The 19107-nt window shown below is 35.1% G+C and overlaps 1 protein-coding gene across 1 annotated transcript; it reads right to left on the minus strand.

The window, feature by feature from the left end:
• Nucleotides 1-793: 793 nt before the first annotated feature.
• LOC137394210 (uncharacterized) lies at nt 794-7992 on the minus strand. Its single transcript, XM_068080931.1, has 7 exons — nt 6297-7992; nt 5959-6042; nt 5653-5807; nt 5012-5194; nt 4411-4633; nt 1241-1494; nt 794-952 (listed from the first exon to the last, which is right to left on the minus strand). The coding sequence occupies exons 1-7, from the start codon at nt 7990-7992 to the stop codon at nt 794-796; spliced, it is 2754 nt and encodes a 917-aa protein (XP_067937032.1).
• Between the last annotated feature and the right edge of the window lie 11115 nt (nt 7993-19107).

The following is a 19107-nucleotide window of genomic DNA, read 5'->3' on the forward strand; positions in this document are numbered from 1 at the left end:
AGGAGCCGTCTCTGTGTCTGTCAGAAGCCCGCTATGTCAGCTGTGAGGGTCAGAAAACTAAGATTTGAACTAGAACATTCAGATTCAAAGCGCTCCACGACTGCGCCAGTCGCCCACCTTTTTACATCTAAGAATAATTGTACACATATGTATTACATATGCCCATCTCCATGGCTCACAGGTTGGAGAGTGTACTAGTCATTAATAATATTTAGTGAATGTGGGGAGGGGTATGATTCAGCTGAAAGGTGATCGGGGAGTAGGAAAATACAAATACTGAAAAACAAAGTTACAAAGTTGAACTCGAAAAAGGTGAAACAATTATCTTTAAATATTAATACAACTTAAATAAATTGTACACTTAGCCTGAGGCCACTTTAAACTAGATATTCATCTGACCAATAAAGCTAAACATAGACGAAAAATATCTGGCTGAGGTTACAGAATATAAACTCACTATGTCAAAGAGAGTACGAACATCTCTATGATGAGCATGTTTATAGAATGTTGCAACCAGAACTCTGATAAACCATGAGCCATGAGTGTGAGACCTCGTGGACACATAGCTGAAATAGACAAGAGAAAGATGTATATTAGTAGAGCAATGAGCTAATGACATACATAATAACATACACAATAACATAACAATGGTAATAGGTATGCAGATGCACAGTCCTTCTCCAAACATATATGAAGGAGTGTATCGTCAGAGACAAAGAATATCAATGAATACCAGAGGGGCTGTACATAAATAAACACGTGTATATACTCACATTAACAAGCACATCTGAGACTAGACTTTGTACTTACATTCACTGCTGGCCTTCATGATGAAGAAATCATCAACATTCAGAGTAGTTGGAGGTGGAACTGAAGTAGTTGGTGACTGAAAAGCTGATGTACTGTTAACTGTGGTTGACTGAGGAGCTGATGTACTGCTAACTGTGGTTGACTGAGGAGCTGATGTACTGTTAACTGTGGTTGACTGAGGAACTGATGTAATGTTAATTGTGGTTGACTGAGGAGCTGATGTACGGCTAACTGTGGTTGACTGAAGAGCTGATGTACTGTTAGCTGTGGTTGACTGAGGAGCTGATGTACTGCTAACTGTGGTTGACTGAGGAGCTGATGTACTGTTAACTGTGGTTGACTGAGAAGCTGATGTAATGTTAATTGTGGTTGACTGAGGAGCTGATGTACGGCTAACTGTGGTTGACTGAAGAGCTGATGTACTGTTAACTGTGGTTGACTGAGGAGCTGATGTACTGCTAACTGTGGTTGACTGAGGAGCTGATGTACTGTTAACTGTGGTAGACTGAGGAACTGATGTACTATTAACTGTGGTTGACTGAGGAGCTGATGTACCGTTAACTATGGTTGACTGAGGAGCTGATGTACGGCTAACTGTGGTTGACTCAGTGGATGGGCTGCTTATAATGGTGGATATTGGTGAATATGAAGGAAGCTCTCTACTTTCACCAAAATCTCGTCTCTCTAGATAACAGTGTTTGATTAGTTAAGTGAAATTTTTATACTAAGTGAATCTCTGTAAACGCATGTTAATACTAGCAAGCAGAAAGTGCTCACATTTTCCAGTTAAAAACTGAGTGGTTATTGCCCTAGTATAGATCATAGCTTTGTTCATGTTTTTTATGTCTTTCTATGTTTTGTGGTTATCGACAAAACTTCATTGCCCAGAGTAACGTTCCATTCTGTAGACGATCACATTGCACATTTTATTTATTGTTTAGACATTAACCAAATAGCCATGCAGCTGATATTCAGAGCAGATTTTCTGTTGCAGTTGTAAAACTTGATCATATGCAGCTGTTCTTAAAACATACATTTGTTTCTGTCATCCAATGACTCATGTTTTGGAATACTATGACTCATCAGAGGAAGGTGCTTATATTTATGGTCCCTAACATACCCGTTTCTCAATTTCTCTTTAAAAATGGTGTTATTGATGCCGTCAACCATATCCAACGTAATAAATATTTGAAATTAATATATTGCCAAACACCTCTATTTTAACGCTCTACTATTTTAACCTTTCCCCTAGAGAGGTATTTTATTCGGGGTGACAGCCAAATAGAGGGAGGCATTGTATTTTTCAAATAGCTCCTCAAAATCTTCTGAAGCCAAATTTAGCCCTTGTACAGATGGGCGATGCAAATGTTGCATATATTATGCACTCTCCTTCGAACGGAACGGCATTAACTCTTTTGGATGCATTAAATCAGCTTAACTTACCTCCAACTTGGTCGCAGAGCTTTAAATAAATAAGCATTGAGAGGCAGAGAACTATCTCTACCAGTTGATACCTATCAATTGCAATTAAATTGCGATGATCTTATAGCTTGCGTTGCAATTTGTTCAAACTTTCAGCTTTTTATTTTATTCTAAACTTGAAGGCATATTTTTATTTTAGAACGATATTTAACAATGTTGCAGAAAAGCTCATGACACTCATTGATATGTTTACTACAGTTTGCAGTCAAAACTGGCTTTTCATGTGCAATAGAAGAGGTGTTATGAGGGTTCATCCATTGTAAGCTGAGTTTAGATTACCGAAATGGTGCTATCAAACAATATGCCACAAATCTGCAAATTTATAAATTATATAACAATAATCTATCAAATGCTATAAATATATATTCAAAAAAAGTGACATAAACAAACCATACTTATAACACATACAGAAACAAAAATTACCTTTTTTAAAACAAAAATATTTGCATCGTTTGCTTGACCAGTTGCATTCTGATTGTTGCTTTATAGTTTGGAACCATTTAATCTTCTGGCTTTTCAATATCTTCCACAGTGTCTGCTGACCTCATTTCTTTCTCTGCACTGCTGAACTAATCAATATTTGCGTCCAAACAATTTGTATAGAGCAAATCTTTTACGCGTTGCTATTTGGAAAACTTTCCGTGAAAACAATGATAAACTTTTAATCGCATGTGTGCTAAGCACAAGCTTATAATCTGAAAATGGAAGTACAGACTAAATCTTAATTGTAAACCATTTGTCGCATACGTCGAAGTATTGAAGCCTTATTAAAAAGGAACTACTATTAGTCTGATAGAGTTATTAATTATTATCATTAATCTCAGAGTTTTAAGGAAAAAACCATAAGCTTAAAGACTTGGAGTTGGAAAATGGACTTTGATGCAAACAAAAACAACCGAACAAATTAATTTGCTTTTAAATTTAAAAAAAGCTTCAAAGTGGCGGTCAAATGAAAGCGGCATTCAAAAAGAGGTTTTACGATATATGCGATGTAGAGCTACCCGGGTGGAAAAAAGAGCAAATGGTGGGAAGTGATTTTATTGGGGTCATTATCACAACTTTGGCAATACAAGCAACGATTGGTTATTAAGCTATGGCTGGATGCCTAAAATGAGACAATGCTTCATTTTACATATTTAGATGTGAAATAAAGATAATGTAATCTAATAATCTATAATAATATGTATAACAATGAGATAAAAATGATATTCATTCAGAACTCTTTTGCTACCAAATTGACTTGTTTACCAGGACATAATTACATATTCAGTAAAAACTAATATTTGAAAAGTTCGCATACGAATTGTCATAAATTTTTAATATTTTCATATTAAATTAATCAGCATAAACTTTACATTAGCGGATGCAATAAAAAATGCCACAAATGCGTTGCAGAATGAATGCAGACACTTTTTTGGTCATTTTTACTACTACAATGAGCATGTGCGAGTCAGATGAGTTATCAATATTTTTACAGATGACATTATTATTATTGCTAAATATAAAATAATCACTCTCAGTAGTGCTATTGTTCAATAAAAATCACTCAAAGTCCATAGGTCTAAAATTAGTAAAAGTTCGTAGCTGTAGCCTAATGCATCTGATACAGGCCTGCCAACCCAAGAGTGGGGCAATGCGTGAGATTTGGTTTTGGGGCAGTTGATGTGTCAATGATAGTATATATAAAATTGTTGAAATTGGGGCAAAAATCTCACGCCTTTCTCACGCATTTTCATTTTTTCTTTGGGGTGATTGCATGAGTCTCACGCCCAAAGCTTTAGCAAAATGAAACTACGCTCAGGATGGGCTTTAAACATATTTCCTATCATCTCAACACATGCTGATGTTTCCTTCTGTTGAAGTACAGATACTATAAGTTAATTGATCAACTACTTACTAATAAGATACTTGTATTACACGTGCTAAAACCGCACTAGGTGGCTCCTGGCCATATGCAAACGCTGTGCTTAGCCGCACTGCACGGCTTGTGGTACACAAAGAGGTAGGTTATCAAAGAGTTGATGAAACTGATATTTAGTCAAATAGTACTTATTCATCTGGTTTACTGAATGTATAGTCTGTGTACCCAAACTGTGTATCCTTTATCAGGTGACATACCCCCTGAGCATGCTTGCAAGATCACCAACTTAGGCTTGTCCTTCATAGCAGGGAAATTCCGTGGAGAGAGAAGGTCTTGGATGTGGATGAAGGGAATCACGTTGCTCTCAACATCCAGCAGGTGGTTACCACTCGTACCATGAGTCATGATTACTAGGACAAACATGCCCAGATTCTGGTGTTCCTCTCTCGCTGTTTCAATCTGTATCTCTCTGTAGATATCCTGAGAAAAAATAGTAACCCTGACTAGAACAGGCCAATATTTTTATGAATTCACATTCTTTTGGATGACTGCCAGATAGCAGGAAATCATTGATGTGTTGCTAAAAACCTTATCTAACATCCAAGGAATGAAAACAACAAATAAACAAGCTCTAAAACTTAGACTAGGTTTCCTGCAAACATAAATTACAGTTAGGAGGCTTTGTATCAATGTCCCTCCATCAGATGATCTATTAACACTTTGACTACCAGACCAAGACATACAATAGCCACAGAAGTGTCTCACTGCTTCTTATGAAATTGTGTACTATGAGTGTAAATCAGCCAAATTCTACAATCTCTAAGCAGAAACAAGACTCTGAAAGGACAAACGGAGTACCTGTGCTCGTAGGTCTGTTAATTCGGCCTGTGACTTGGCAATATCAAACTTGAGGTATTTGAACATCGTGCTGAGATTTATGTAGTCAAATTGGGAACCAGCTCTTTTACCATAACCACAGCCAAAGTTCATATTGTTGATGATTAGAACTCTGCCCCTCACTGGTTCACTCATAGCATAGACCTTAATAATACAATCATAGAACACAGAAAAGTTGTAACATAAGAGAACACAACTCTTGCAGTTTGTGTTTTGATAAAAAACCTGATCATTAACCTTACCCATTAGCTGAGTTCAAGAGTCGTAAGTCTAAAAAAGGATATGGAGAGAAATAATTGCAGTAAGAAGTTGTCTGCTTTTGACATTTCAATGCTTTATCAAAATCAAAGATTAACCATTCTTCTCTAATTGAGACATCAACAGGTAACTTCAATAATATAACGGTAATGTTATAGACATGGTATGATACGGTATGGTATAATGGTTCTTAACATTCTTAAAACGCTATATAACAACCATATAAGTTTTATGATCTTTGTTATTTAACAAGTTAACTCATCATGTCTATGCTCTTCCTCTGATGGAAACTGTCAGCAGCATGTTAGTTACAAGTTAGATATTAAACTGATTAATTATATTACCTTGTTAGACTGATACAGTTGCTTAATCTTCAGCTTCCTGACTATGCATAGTCGTAGCCTCATGACCTTGTCTGCTTTGGACTCATCACAATATCCTTGAACATCCACATCTGACAAGTCACTTTCAGCCTCCTCAGAGGTGCTCTCCAGATGCCCTGAATACAACAGAGTTAATACTCTATGTTTCTGTTGTTACTATAGAGAATCAATCTCTTTCCTCGTATTTACTCCCATCTTTATTTACTCTTATTCAAATAATATATAAATCAGAGACTTAATGAGAACATACACAGGGAAGAAGCTTACCAACTGTTTGGGGAGGACAACTCTCTCTTATTTCAGATATATGGTTCTCAAGGCTTTGTACTTCATCATCAGTTAGTTGGTCACCTGTAGTTATGATGTAATACAATTATTAATAAATAAAATGTGTCGACAAACCAAAGCATCTCATAATCTACAAATATGTCTCCAGAAATATTTTATCTATTTCCTATTTGCAATTGAAAAACATCATAAGGATCGTCATCAATACTATCCATCAAAAATATTTTACTATCTGAAGGAAAAATGGTAAATTATTGCATTTAGCCAAACCTTGACTGAGACTAAATTCAAAGAAGAGAGTGAGAAATGTGACTCACAAGGAAGTCTGAGAGGCTTGGGCACGGAAGGTCTCAGATCAGCTTTCAGCTTGTCACAATCTGGACATACAACCTTGGACAGATGTGAGCGTGTAGCAGGGAGTTTAGTACAAGTAATGCTGTAGTTACAGTCACTAGGATAAAACCACTCAGGGTCGATATAGAAATGAGGTGCAGGGTTTTTTCCAATGAGACATTGAGAACAATAGAGAAGAACTTCAGCATGACTCCCTTTCCACACGGCGTTGAGCTGGTTAAGAATAGCTTTAGTCGTCTTTATTAAATGTTTCCAGGCAGCTGGTAGCTGTGCCACTGTAGTACCAACTTTCAATAAGACCATTCGGTTGGTTAAGTCATGATTCAAAATTGTGGTAAACTCCTCACTGTGTACCACAGCTCCATCGTTCCACACCTTTATGTTTGACAACACACTTGAGCAGAGTTTCAGGACTGCAACAGTCATAAGTTGATATACATAAGGAGGTGGAGATAGACCACCTAAGGCAATGTCCAGTCGGAGAGGTACATTGTCATCCAATGGATATGTCTTATCTACAAAAGTAGTCGTAAAGTATGGAAGGATGTACGATCTTCTTCTTCCTTTGTACCCGATTGGACCAATCAAGATGGCGAAGCTCTTTAAAAGTTGCATGGATATTTCAACAGGTAACGCACTGCTGTTCTTAAGGAGATCTACTAGCAAGACTTCATCCATGATGCCGCTAGTAGTAAACTGTGTTACGAATGCTTGGTACTTCCGTTTACTGACCCATTCTTCTTGGTGTGTGAAAGGAACCAACTCTTCGACCCTCTTTTTCCATTGTTGCTCAGCTGTGTGGTGGAACAAGAGAGCTATCATCTCAGTAATGATAGGAATTTTGTGGAAGACATAACTGGACAGACCTTGGGCTCTCTCGAACCACAAGATCTGCCCCGTATTATGCATATAGCGCAGAATGGTTTTAGAATCAGTGTCTGAGAATTCGTTCTCTACCTTCAATAAAGGAATGTAAGTTTCTTCCTCTCGTTCAATGAATCTCTCTACACGCTCCCAAAGTAGCGGAATTTCCACGATTAACTTCTTACACCGTGTCTCTAAGTTTGCTCTCAAACCTTTAATGTTAGATACTTCGCCGAGGTCATTGCCAAACTCGTAAATATCTTGAGGGTTAAAGAGAGGCTCGTCAGTGTTGGTAAGATGGATGATACAACTGGAATCTTTTTGAAAATCCCCACAGCACCTCTCGTAGTCTCTGAGTAACTCTCTTCTTGCAGCTTCTGAAATTGAGAGCAACTTTTCCTTACAATCTTTCACCAACTCAGTATCCAACTTGTCAGTGTGTGTGAGGACCAATACAGGTGGATCTAATCTTGGACTGGCCAAGTAGAGATGAGACAGCCAGTCTATACAGAGTCTTCTTGTACTTTCTCTAGTCCCTCCAGATAGATATGAGTTAAACTCTTCCATGTTAACTACAAGGAGTGGAATGCATCGTTCCTGTATGACTAGCTGGTAGGCCATCTGATAGATATCATGGCCACCATAGTCTATAAACTTGAGAGGGGAGTCGTTCAAGTTTTCCATTTGGAACACTTTGGTTGTTTCATCAAATGGTGAATTGTTCTCTCTGTAGGTAAGTTCCCTTTTACCGGACTGGAGGCTTCTAATGAGACTACTTTTCCCTGCACCAGTCATACCGACAACTGCGACTGGTACTTTGAGCTGCTCTACTCCTTTTCCTTCCAACAGATCAGCAAAGTATTTATTTACTGCAGCGATACCTTGTATGCATACTTCGTACGGCGGAGATTGGAGAGAGTAACAACCATTACATTTTAGCACTGTGAGTTGCTGCAACTCCGAGATTTCACTACTTATTCTTAATAACTTCCAATTGCTGGAGAAATGTAACTCCTTCAGATTAATCATGCGGTAGACGACGGAGGGTAGTTCCACCAGCTTGCTGTGTGATAGATTCAAGTACTTCAGCTGGGTCTCACAGTCCAGTCTGCAACAGAAGATATCAGAGACATATCGTTGTTAGAGTCAAGGTAGACACCATCGATTATAATGCTGTAAACTGGTTATGTTAGTTAAACTAATAATATTATAACTTCCGAATAAATTTAACTTAAGATAAAATATGGTTGGTAGTTTTACACACGACTTAGGCAATCCTCGGCGTGCACGTAATGTAACTGCAAAAGATATTTAATATGAAACAAATAGTTAATGTAAAAAGGTATTTAATATGAAACCATAATATATTAAATATCAAATGATTGACTTAAGAGAACACTGGAGAGCAGGTTTTATAATAAGATATATTTAACTTCAAACCATAAAAAACAAACGTGTTATTTTCCAGCAATTCTTGCTGTTATACTGAGAGTATCAAACAATGATCAACGGATATCTGCTATTACGTACCGCTAATTGATATCCTAAGTTTAAACAATGTTAAAAATGTTTACTTACAAGTTTTGATATAAAACTTATTTTATTAGCTGGAGTTCACAGCATAATTAAAAGTATTCAGTGCATGGCAACCTTACTAAGTCTTCAACTGCATCTCAAGAAACAGACTATCAGACTATGAATTATGAAGGGTTATGAAATGAAATGATAATAAAGAAAATACTTTTATAATAATCCTCTCAACTCTAATTTTAATAATAAACTATGTAAATAACAGCAGCAGCTATCATTCAGTTTGTTCATATATAAACTACATGTATAAGGTGAATCTGTCCCTTTCAGAAATGGAATCGCAGCATTCTTATGTCTTTTTGTTATGGTTACTTGTGATGGAGGAGTTTTTGAGAAAAAAATATAAATACTGAACAGTGTCAGGGACCCATACAGCTCAGCATCTGTTGCTGGACATGACTTTGAAGGAGCAGCTCATTAAACTGAACAGGGTCAGGGACCCATACAGCTCAGCATCTGTTGCTAGACATGACTTTGAAGGAGCAGCTCATTAAACTGAACAGAGTCAGGGACCCATACAGCTCAGCATATGTTGCTGGACATGAATTTGAAGGAGCAGCTCATTAAACTGAACAGAGTCAAGGACCCATACAGCTCAGCATATGTTGCTGGACATGAATTTGAAGGAGCAGCTCATTAAACTGAACAGTGTCAAGGACTCATACAGCTCAGCATATGTTGCTGGACATGAATTTGAAGGAGCAGCTCATTAAACTGAACAGTGTCAAGGACCCATACAGCTCAGCATCTGTTGTTGGACATGACTTTGAAGAAGAAGCTCATTAAACTGAAACAACATAGTAATTTAAAGCTGAATTTGCACAAAATTTTTAGCAAATTTTATTGGAAAGTATCAGTATTATCCTATCATTTGCGAGTGTTGTTGATGTTTGAAGTGCTCTGACTGCCAGTAAATTGCAAGATCAAAATTGCCAAAACTCGATTAAACGCTTAGTTTTAATCCTTAGTGGGTGGTGAATTCGTGACATATAAAGCGTCGTATGGAAAAGAATCCATAAGCAATGAATATACGGTCTCTTCTTTAGCCAATCATCAGCATAAATTTTTCATTTAGGTCGTAATAATTGTTATGGCTAACAAGCTAGTTGTCTGTAATATCAAAGATTTTCGTTGTTAGAGAATTCACTATCCACAGTTAGACTTGGATAAGTTCCGTGTTAGCGTAAGCGAAGATCGTCTTTCAGGATGAGGTGGTGTGTGTTTCAGTAAATTATCAGGGCAAAACTTGAGGAGCGAAATTAGCAACACTATGAAACCGTCGTAGATTATGGGAAAATTCCCTGATTTACTGAATGACGATTTGCTTCAATTCAAATCTCCTTCAATCATTGAACCAGCCCGATCTATTGAATAACAACAGAATTACAACCCGGCCTCTAGTTCCAGCGAAAATGCCTCAGACTGTTTTAATCATCAGGTGGTGAAAGATTGGGGTAGACAGCCTACGGTTAGAGCTGACATGCGTTATGCTGCTGAGAAAGATATAAGAATGCAGGTATATCTATTATTGTGTTTGAGTCTCTCCTACATGTATCTACCAAACTAAAGTAAAAGGAATAACTTTACTACTCATGAATACTTATACTAACAAGAAATATTGCACAATTGATTGTAGTAAGTCGACTCGTAATTTACTACTAGACATCTCTAGTTTTAACAAACTTTATATTTCTCATTTATCCTAGCTATAATAACTCACCATGAACAGGTAAGAGGGATGTAGTAACAAGAAGTCTAGAGATTCGAGGTCAATGATAATAATAATTGTTTTTAGTGTCAAATGATGTGTACGATTTTATGGAGAAACTATTAATCAAATATTTTGCAGCCTCTACTTGCGGTCTAAAGACTTGATTTCAACTTTAACTAGCTGCAAGCTGTAGCTATAAACCATGTAACTAGTTTAGATTTTCTCTGGTTGTTTTAGCTGGTGAATTAGATTAATTATTAGAATTCATGCCAACCCATTTGTAGAAAGTTAATCAAAATGCATTGATCAATGCTCACTTTGGAATTCCAAAATCAAAGCCTCAAATCATTGGTTTGACCTATTTATGCTTTTGTTAAACATGTGTTCATTTTAAAATATTTTATTCTCAATATATCTAACTCCCGAATTGAATAGATACATGTTAGAATATAAACTAATAATCAGTAGATTTAGTTTCCTAACTCTAAGAATAGATTTAGTTAACTCTATTGCTAGCCGCAATAGAGTTAACCCTTAATAGAGAGTGATTATGTTCATCCGCGAATATGCATGAAAAAGGCATTTTGCACGAAACTTAACTCCGTAAATATATTTATCCTGTAAGGTATTTTGATCAACTCAAAAAACCATTCGTTTTGTACTTTTCAACTCATAAAAAATGATCAGTAAAATATGTTCTGCAAATTGATACTAATAATGGCTAGATAACCCTGCCTACACAACTTTTTTAAGGATGCAGTCGGTCTCACCTCATATTCGAACATATTCTTTTCGAAGATGCGGCTGGTTAGTTTTTATCTAGTAACTAACCAAATGCCTGGCATTGCACGAGTAATAAAATAATCACCCAACGAATTTGAGTAACTTACCTGGTAATTTAATAAAGGTAAGCTTGCCTTTACTAAAACAGTGTTTGCAGACAGCTTATAATCGTGTAACTGTCACCCATCCTAGTTAATGACCCAAAGCACTTTTGCTGGTCTGCTGAGCAGCAGGTTCCGAGATGAAATATCGGAAGTTAGTAGTTATATTGTAACTGACAGAATCTTAGTCTGATACTCATAGAGTATGAGTATCTACATATACACAGCATTTAGAGGAAACTAATGGAACAAACTTTAATTACCTTATTTAAGACATTTGAGACACCTATAGCAATACATATGTAGCTGAATTAAAAAATTTATTCGAAAAATCATGAGCAAATACAAATTAAATATACGGTATGCCAATAGAGCTGCACAGTACTCAACTTTGATAGTAATAGCCATTGTAAATACGAGCCCGAGACAGCCAGCCTCGCGGCTATGTACACCATTTTGGGCAAGTCTGGGCACATAATTTTCTTCTGAGCATTTAACTGCGATAAAGTTTTGTCTATTTTAATCTTGAAACATCTCAGCAGTCGGATCACCTCAAACATCAAAAACAATCGCAAATAATAAAATTATACCTATACTTTCTAATAAAGTTAACAAAAATTTTGTGCAAGTGTTTAAAGCTAAAATTTGCTGATTTTCTTTTTGATAGTTTTTGGTTATTGGTTGCAAGAGTTTCCCCATTCCGGCCAACAAAGCCATTTAGACATTGCTACTGTTTACATCCACATATCTGTTTGAGTTGATCTTCCCAAGCTTTACAGTAATAAAAACTAAAAACAGAGAGATTGAGAACTGTTGAGCAAGGGCTTGGGGTCTGTCTTTCTATCATTCCTGCAAGGATATCCATGTATTTATTCAGGTCCATGTTTTCCACTAAGGGAGTGTAAAAAGACATTAAAAACTTAACTATATGTATTACAGAGTTAGAGTGTCATTCCGTGTCATTTTGCTTCGCAGTGTGACTCGAGATTTTGTAAATGTGAAAAATGTGCTGCGGCTCAAAAAAGGCTGATAGTTACTGGTATAGATATACGATGAGTCTACATGCTGATGTTTGTCAGCAATATTTATAGTTAACCAATGAAATATCCATACATTAAACATATCATCCAAATGAAAATCCTTAAAAGCTCCAAAGATAGACAAGGTTTGAGATTCTATATTTTACATGCTAGCAGAATTCTCTTCTAACAATTCACATACATTATTCATATCATGTGTGTAAAATTCCCTAAGAGCTCCGAACAAACAAATATTTAAACTCTTTTAAACAATTTAATCAAATGAGTCTTTTTAAAAATTTGAGACATATTTTGTAACCCAACTTTGGTAATGAAAAAATTATCACATACAGGATGATAACAACTATAGACAACATAATAAAAGGGTCATGATTCATACACATGTCCTACACTACCAATGTATAATCTGTATATATCTGTATAATAGCTTATCTACCAGACTAATAGAGCTATCCAATATTTGTACAGTACCTCTGTGGGAGGTCTCTCAGCTGACACCTCTCGAGTGAAAGACTCTCCAGTGTTCCTAATTCCCCAATCACTGGAGGTAGTCCTGTACTGAAGTTGTTGTCATTAAGGTATAACTCCTTCAGTTCCTTGAGAGACTTGAGACTATAGAAATATATTCATAATACTTTAGTCTGTAATCCCATGACCAAACACGAGCGAAGGGAGTGTTTGGGAGCTTTATGATAAATGCATATGTGCACACAACCCACGAAACTTATTCATCAACACGGTCGCAAACCCTTGTACCGAAATCTCATCAACAAATTTAACCATTTTTCAATGGAATCGTTTAAGTATAATAATGATACAAAACACATTTACAAAACAAAACCCATACACAACACATACAAAACCTATTTAAATATGTTACCAAGTTTTTGAAATTTGTAGACAATATCCTAAATGTTACCCATCTGATCGGATAATACATAACTAGACAAATTAATTTGGCCTAAAATTGCTATTAAATCCTGATAAGCCTATTTTATTCAAAATTAAGACTGCCCAACGAAACATCGATAAAACCGTGCGACCGAGAGTAGAACCATTAAGTCGTGCGCATTTCACGAGAAAAACGTCCACATTTCACCAGTCTATGGCATTGTCCAATTGCCGAAGGTTTCTAATATCTTTCCGTTTTTAATATCTTGCAAAAATATTTAATTATAAGAATAGTTATTCGATCTTATAAAATTATTATAAGATTTAATTATAAGAATAATCATTCGAATTTATTTGTCCAAAGGTTTCTGTAATAAACATAGACCGTTTGAGGCGTAGATCGATTTACAGGTACGAAATTGTGGTACACAGCCTATCAGCCTATGTTTTATTTGTCCAATTACCGAAGGTTTCATTAAATTATTTAGAACATTAGCCAAAATTCTTTACATCCTAGTTACAAGCTAGGGCCGAACTACAACGCCCCTTTAAGTTCAGTTTGCAGAAAACTTCCAGAAGCGTGAATTCTGATGCTCGCTTTCTGTTACAGATCGCTATCAAAACCATTCTACATTCAACACAACCAACTTTCAAACTGTGTATATTACACAGCAGCTTGCCATTTTACTTTTAATATTGCATTTCAGAGATATAATAAACATATTTCATTATTGATGTTGTTAAATTACATACAGTACAGTAGGTTAAGCCTACAGCTTTAATTATTATTTATTTTATTATTGTAAAACATAGGTTTGAGACAGTAGTAGATTAGGTCTGATTTTTATACAACATTTTGTTTTGCATAATTGACTTTTTGAATTTAGTTTCAAAACAACTTGACAACTACCATGGACATACAACTTCTCAGAATACCACGTCGTCGCCGATGCAGTGGCCGTCCACGTGTCTCTCAATTATTACAGCTCAACAGGAGGAGAAATAGAAGGTCCTCACAGCAACCATCAACATCAAATGCTAATGTTCAACAACATGCTACTCAAATTAATAACAACAACTCATCTGATTCAGAGAATTCTTTAGTAGATGTTGTAGGCGATGTAAATGACATGGACTTGGCAGCCCCTTTGTTTCCAGATGATGATGCTCCCTCAAATTTATTTTATATCATCTCGAACAACTCTCATTTACACTATACTCTGTCAATTCCTGCTGACAACTACTTTTTCAACAACCATCAGTACCCTTTCTTTTTTCCATTATAACTTTGGTCGTGGGCTGTACGACAGGGGAATTTCTAGTTAATTTACATTTTAATTAATCACATTTCTTTGCATTATTTTGCATTTGTTGCTTTTTGAAAGCGTGTGGTAAGTTAGGACAATTAGCATCATGTTCTTTCTGTTACAATATCTTGTTTTAAGTGTTTTGTTTTTTAGAGTATGGAAACCAATCAATATATATTTAATTATTCTATATATAAATAAATTGCACTAGCATGCAAGTAAATTAACATATGAGCTCAGTCCCAGAATGCATTAAGCTCGTAAGTCGAAGTACGACTGTAATTGCATATTCAATGATAGAAATAAAAATGTGTAGCAGGAGGGCTTTTGATTTTACCCAGAAATAGAACAGATGCAGCTGAAAAGCCTGAAGAGAAGACATAACTCGCAAATCATGTACCATAATTATAGTAATGTAGCCGTACCACCATATACCCTGTTAGCTGTCAAGTCAAGTACTTTATCTACATGTATAGCACCAAGCCGACATGTAATTAATCAACCACCAGAGTTGTCTACCCTTTGAAGGAAAACCGTCCAATCACTAGAAGTAGTAAGTTTTGCTGTAGAGACAGTATTTAAACATGAACTAGTGTCTAAAGCTGTATCACTAGCAGTTAATCAGGTTAATTTTACTCTGAAACTAGATCAACCAATCATTCAGAGTAATTTTAGATTACAGCTGATGAGAAACTTTCCAAATAATCAGTTGAATCTCAAATTGCTTGAGTTTAATTATTAAAATATTACTGTGCAAGGTAGAAGAAAGATATTCAGATCTCTGCTATTACTAACAACTACTGATATTCTCATTTAAAATAATGTTAAAATGTTTACTTGCAAGTTTTGATATAAAACATATTTTATTAGCCGGAGTTCACAGTATAGTTAGAAGTATTCGATGTATAGCAACCTAACTAAGTCCTGAACTGCATGTCTAAAAACCCACTATCAGATAGTCTACATGTAGCTTTAGTCACAAGTTTAGTATTTTAACTCTTTGTTTTACAAATCATAATACAAGACACCATCACAGAAGGGAAGGAATCACTTTACTCATATTTTATAAACATCTTCATAATATACCTATCATGGTATAAATAAGATAATTACACACACAATACATCAGGGAGTCTATTAATAAGTTCAACTTATAAACTTGGCTGTTTTAAATAAAGTCAGCAAGAGAGAAAAATCCAGTTATCTGCAGCAGATGACCAAATGACTACGATTATAATCTCAAAATCTCCTGGATGTGAAAATAATTAACTGAAGACTAATTACTTGTTAAATTTTTTATAAATATAAAATAGCGCATTAAAACTGAAACAATAGCATATTCATATCGTGTGTGTTAAATTCCCTATATAAGAGCTCCAAATCAACCAACAAAAGTTGCCTAGAACTTTAAAATATTTACAACAGTTTTAAACAATTTAACCAAGTGAATCTTTTTAAAATTTTAGAGATATTTTGCAACCCAACTTTGGTAATGAAAAGAATAATCATGTACAGGATGATAACAACCATAGACAACATCATAAAAGGACCATGACTCATACACAGGTCCTACACATCCAGTGTATAATCTGTATATATTTGTATAACAGCTCATCCACCTGACTAATAGAGGTATCCAATATTTGTACAGTACCTCTGTGGGAGGTCTCTCAGCTGGCAGCTCATGAGTGAGAGACTCTCCAGTGTTCCTAATGCAGCAATCACTGGAGGTAGTCCAGCCCTGAAGTTGTTGTACTCAAGGGTTAACTCCTTCAGTCTTTTGAGAGACTTGAGACTATAAAAACATAATAATAATACATTAGTGTGTAATTTAATATATTTTACCACGACTTACTACGACAGCTGGCCCTGTGACCCCAACACGTCAATAAACATATAGTCCCAGAGCATGCCTAAGGAAGACAGATATAATGAGTTTATGGCTGCGTGTAGACATAAATAATTGCATATCCAATGTTAGATATAAAAGTGTGTAGTAGGAAGGTTTTTGATTTTACTCAAAAATATAACAACAGATACAGTTGAAAAACCTGAAGAGAAGACAGCAGCAAGGAGAGGGAAGCCGTCACACAATCTTTGCTTGTAATCAGTGAATCTCTAACAAAAGTTGAGGTAGAATAATTCATAAATCATATACCTATATAATAATGTGCCTGTACCAACATATACCTGTACCACCATTTATCTGTACCATCATATACCCGTACCATCAGGCACCTGTACAATCAAGCACCTGCCCGCCATATAAAACTACAGTATATCTTCTGGAATTGTGAATAATAGGTAACTAATTTCAAATAGAAGTAAACTACACAGGCACTGTAAACATGAGCTTTTAAATACAGTTTGTATCTAAATATCATAAATTTATAAATTGTTACCATGAAAATTTTGCAAGCAAAATCAAAATTCTATTGTGTTGAGCATGAAAAATGTAAATGAAAAATGGAAACTTATAAATAAAATTCTGAAACAAGATTTTACAAGTTCCAATCTGGGCCCTACAACCATAGATGTAGAGAACACCAAAATTACAGATCCTTTAAAGATTTCTCAATGTATTAACAACCATTTTATAAATATTAGAGTAGATCTTGCAGCAAAACTTCTTAAATCTGATGTACCTTATCAATCCTTTTTACAACTACCAATATCTAACATTAAATTTAAATTTGAGCAGGTCTTAAAGGATGATGTAATAAAAGTGATAAATCAGTTGAACAAGTAAATACGTACATATATGGAAGACTTAAACATGTTGGTTGATAACCAGTATGTATTTTATAAAAAGCGCAACACCACAGGAGCTAATAGTGAAATGCTTGAAAAACTATATGTTAATTTCGATAGTGGCACAATTACAAATGGGTGTTTTAGGTTTTTTAAAAGATTTTGATACGGTTGACCACACCATTCTAATTAACAAACTTAAATTCTACAACTTCCTAATGATGCTTGCACTTTAATCACAAGCTATTTAATCAATCACAAATTATGAAGAATAATAACACATCTTCATCCCTAAAACATGTAATAATTGGTGGTCCACAAGGTTCTATCATGGGCCCACTGTTATTCATTATATTTATTAACTAAGAGAATACCCGGCATTGCCCGGGTAATAAAAAAGCCTTTGAACAGCAAATTTATTTTTATTTAATATACAACATTTACCATTCTAACTTTCAAACTTCATATCATGAGAAAAGTGTTTTTGTGCAGGTCAAATAAATTAAGATAAAAAATAAAACAACTGTAAAGGTTTTCAAACTTTTTCAAACAACTGTAACCTTTGAAGTTTCATATCATGAAAGAAGTGTTTTAGTGAAATAAATTAAGAAAAAAATGAAACTGTAAAGATGTTTAATTTTAAATGTGAAATAATTAGTAAGTAATGGTTAAATATAGTCTGTTTGGCTACGATTACAATGAAAATTTATTTGGTATCATATTATTTATATGATTTTAGATTGTTTCAGTGTTGGCATCATAATGCGAAAATATTGTATAGAGAGGTATAAAAACCCATAGTAATTATCTAATGCAAACCCCTGGTAAAAATCATCAAAATCATCATAATCGAAAAATAGAAACAAAACAATATGTTAAACTTAGTAACTATAGTTAAATACAATAACTTTAGTGCATTTTGTGGTTATGATCTGCGAAAAAATGTAACATTACAATGTACTACGGGAAATACGTACCGTGAAGAGTTTTTACCTTCGAGACAGACAACTTGTGTAACATAAACGCTGAATCTAACTTAAATGAATTTAGCTTACGAAACACATACTTGAAGGACATTTTAGTATGTATTTTAGTAAACTTCAAACTTTGAACTAAAATTTCACCACTTATCTGGTTGCGAATCCGTATTTACCATAACGGATAATGCTGAACTGAGATGGCGAGCAAGGTTTATCTCTTAATAACAGATATAATAAGTACAACAGTCGCCAAATTTTTAATTTTGAAAGAAACTTATTGTGATATTGTATGCCGAGGATGAAAAAGCATCGTGCTTCATAGAGCTAGGCAAAAAATAGTTTTAAACAGGCATCGTAACCTGTGGGCGCAATGTATCAATTAATATGCCATTTACCGCATGCAATCGAGAAAAGGGTATACGGTATACAAGAGGGATGTTTTTTGTAATTCCTGAGTAGTTTTGTGGTTAGATTTGGTTTAGAAACTTTGCATTGTGATCTTTGCAAGTTCAAATCCAGCACTATGCAAGCTTTTCATTCCAAGATTTTAATAGCAATAGCTGGAAAGACCAAATCACAGAATCACAGACGACACACAAACACTGATTGATGTATAGATTATCTAGTAAAGCGTACTCTATCACAAAATTGCATACTTTTTGCTGACGATACTACTGTGTTTACTAGTGATTTTTCTCTTTTACAAACTGAATTAGAGGAAAATGAAAAATGGCGTTTGGCAAACGACCTTACTCT

This window comes from Watersipora subatra, chromosome 4, assembly GCF_963576615.1.
Source record: "Watersipora subatra chromosome 4, tzWatSuba1.1, whole genome shotgun sequence".
NCBI classification, from domain to species: Eukaryota; Metazoa; Bryozoa; class Gymnolaemata; order Cheilostomatida; family Watersiporidae; genus Watersipora; species Watersipora subatra.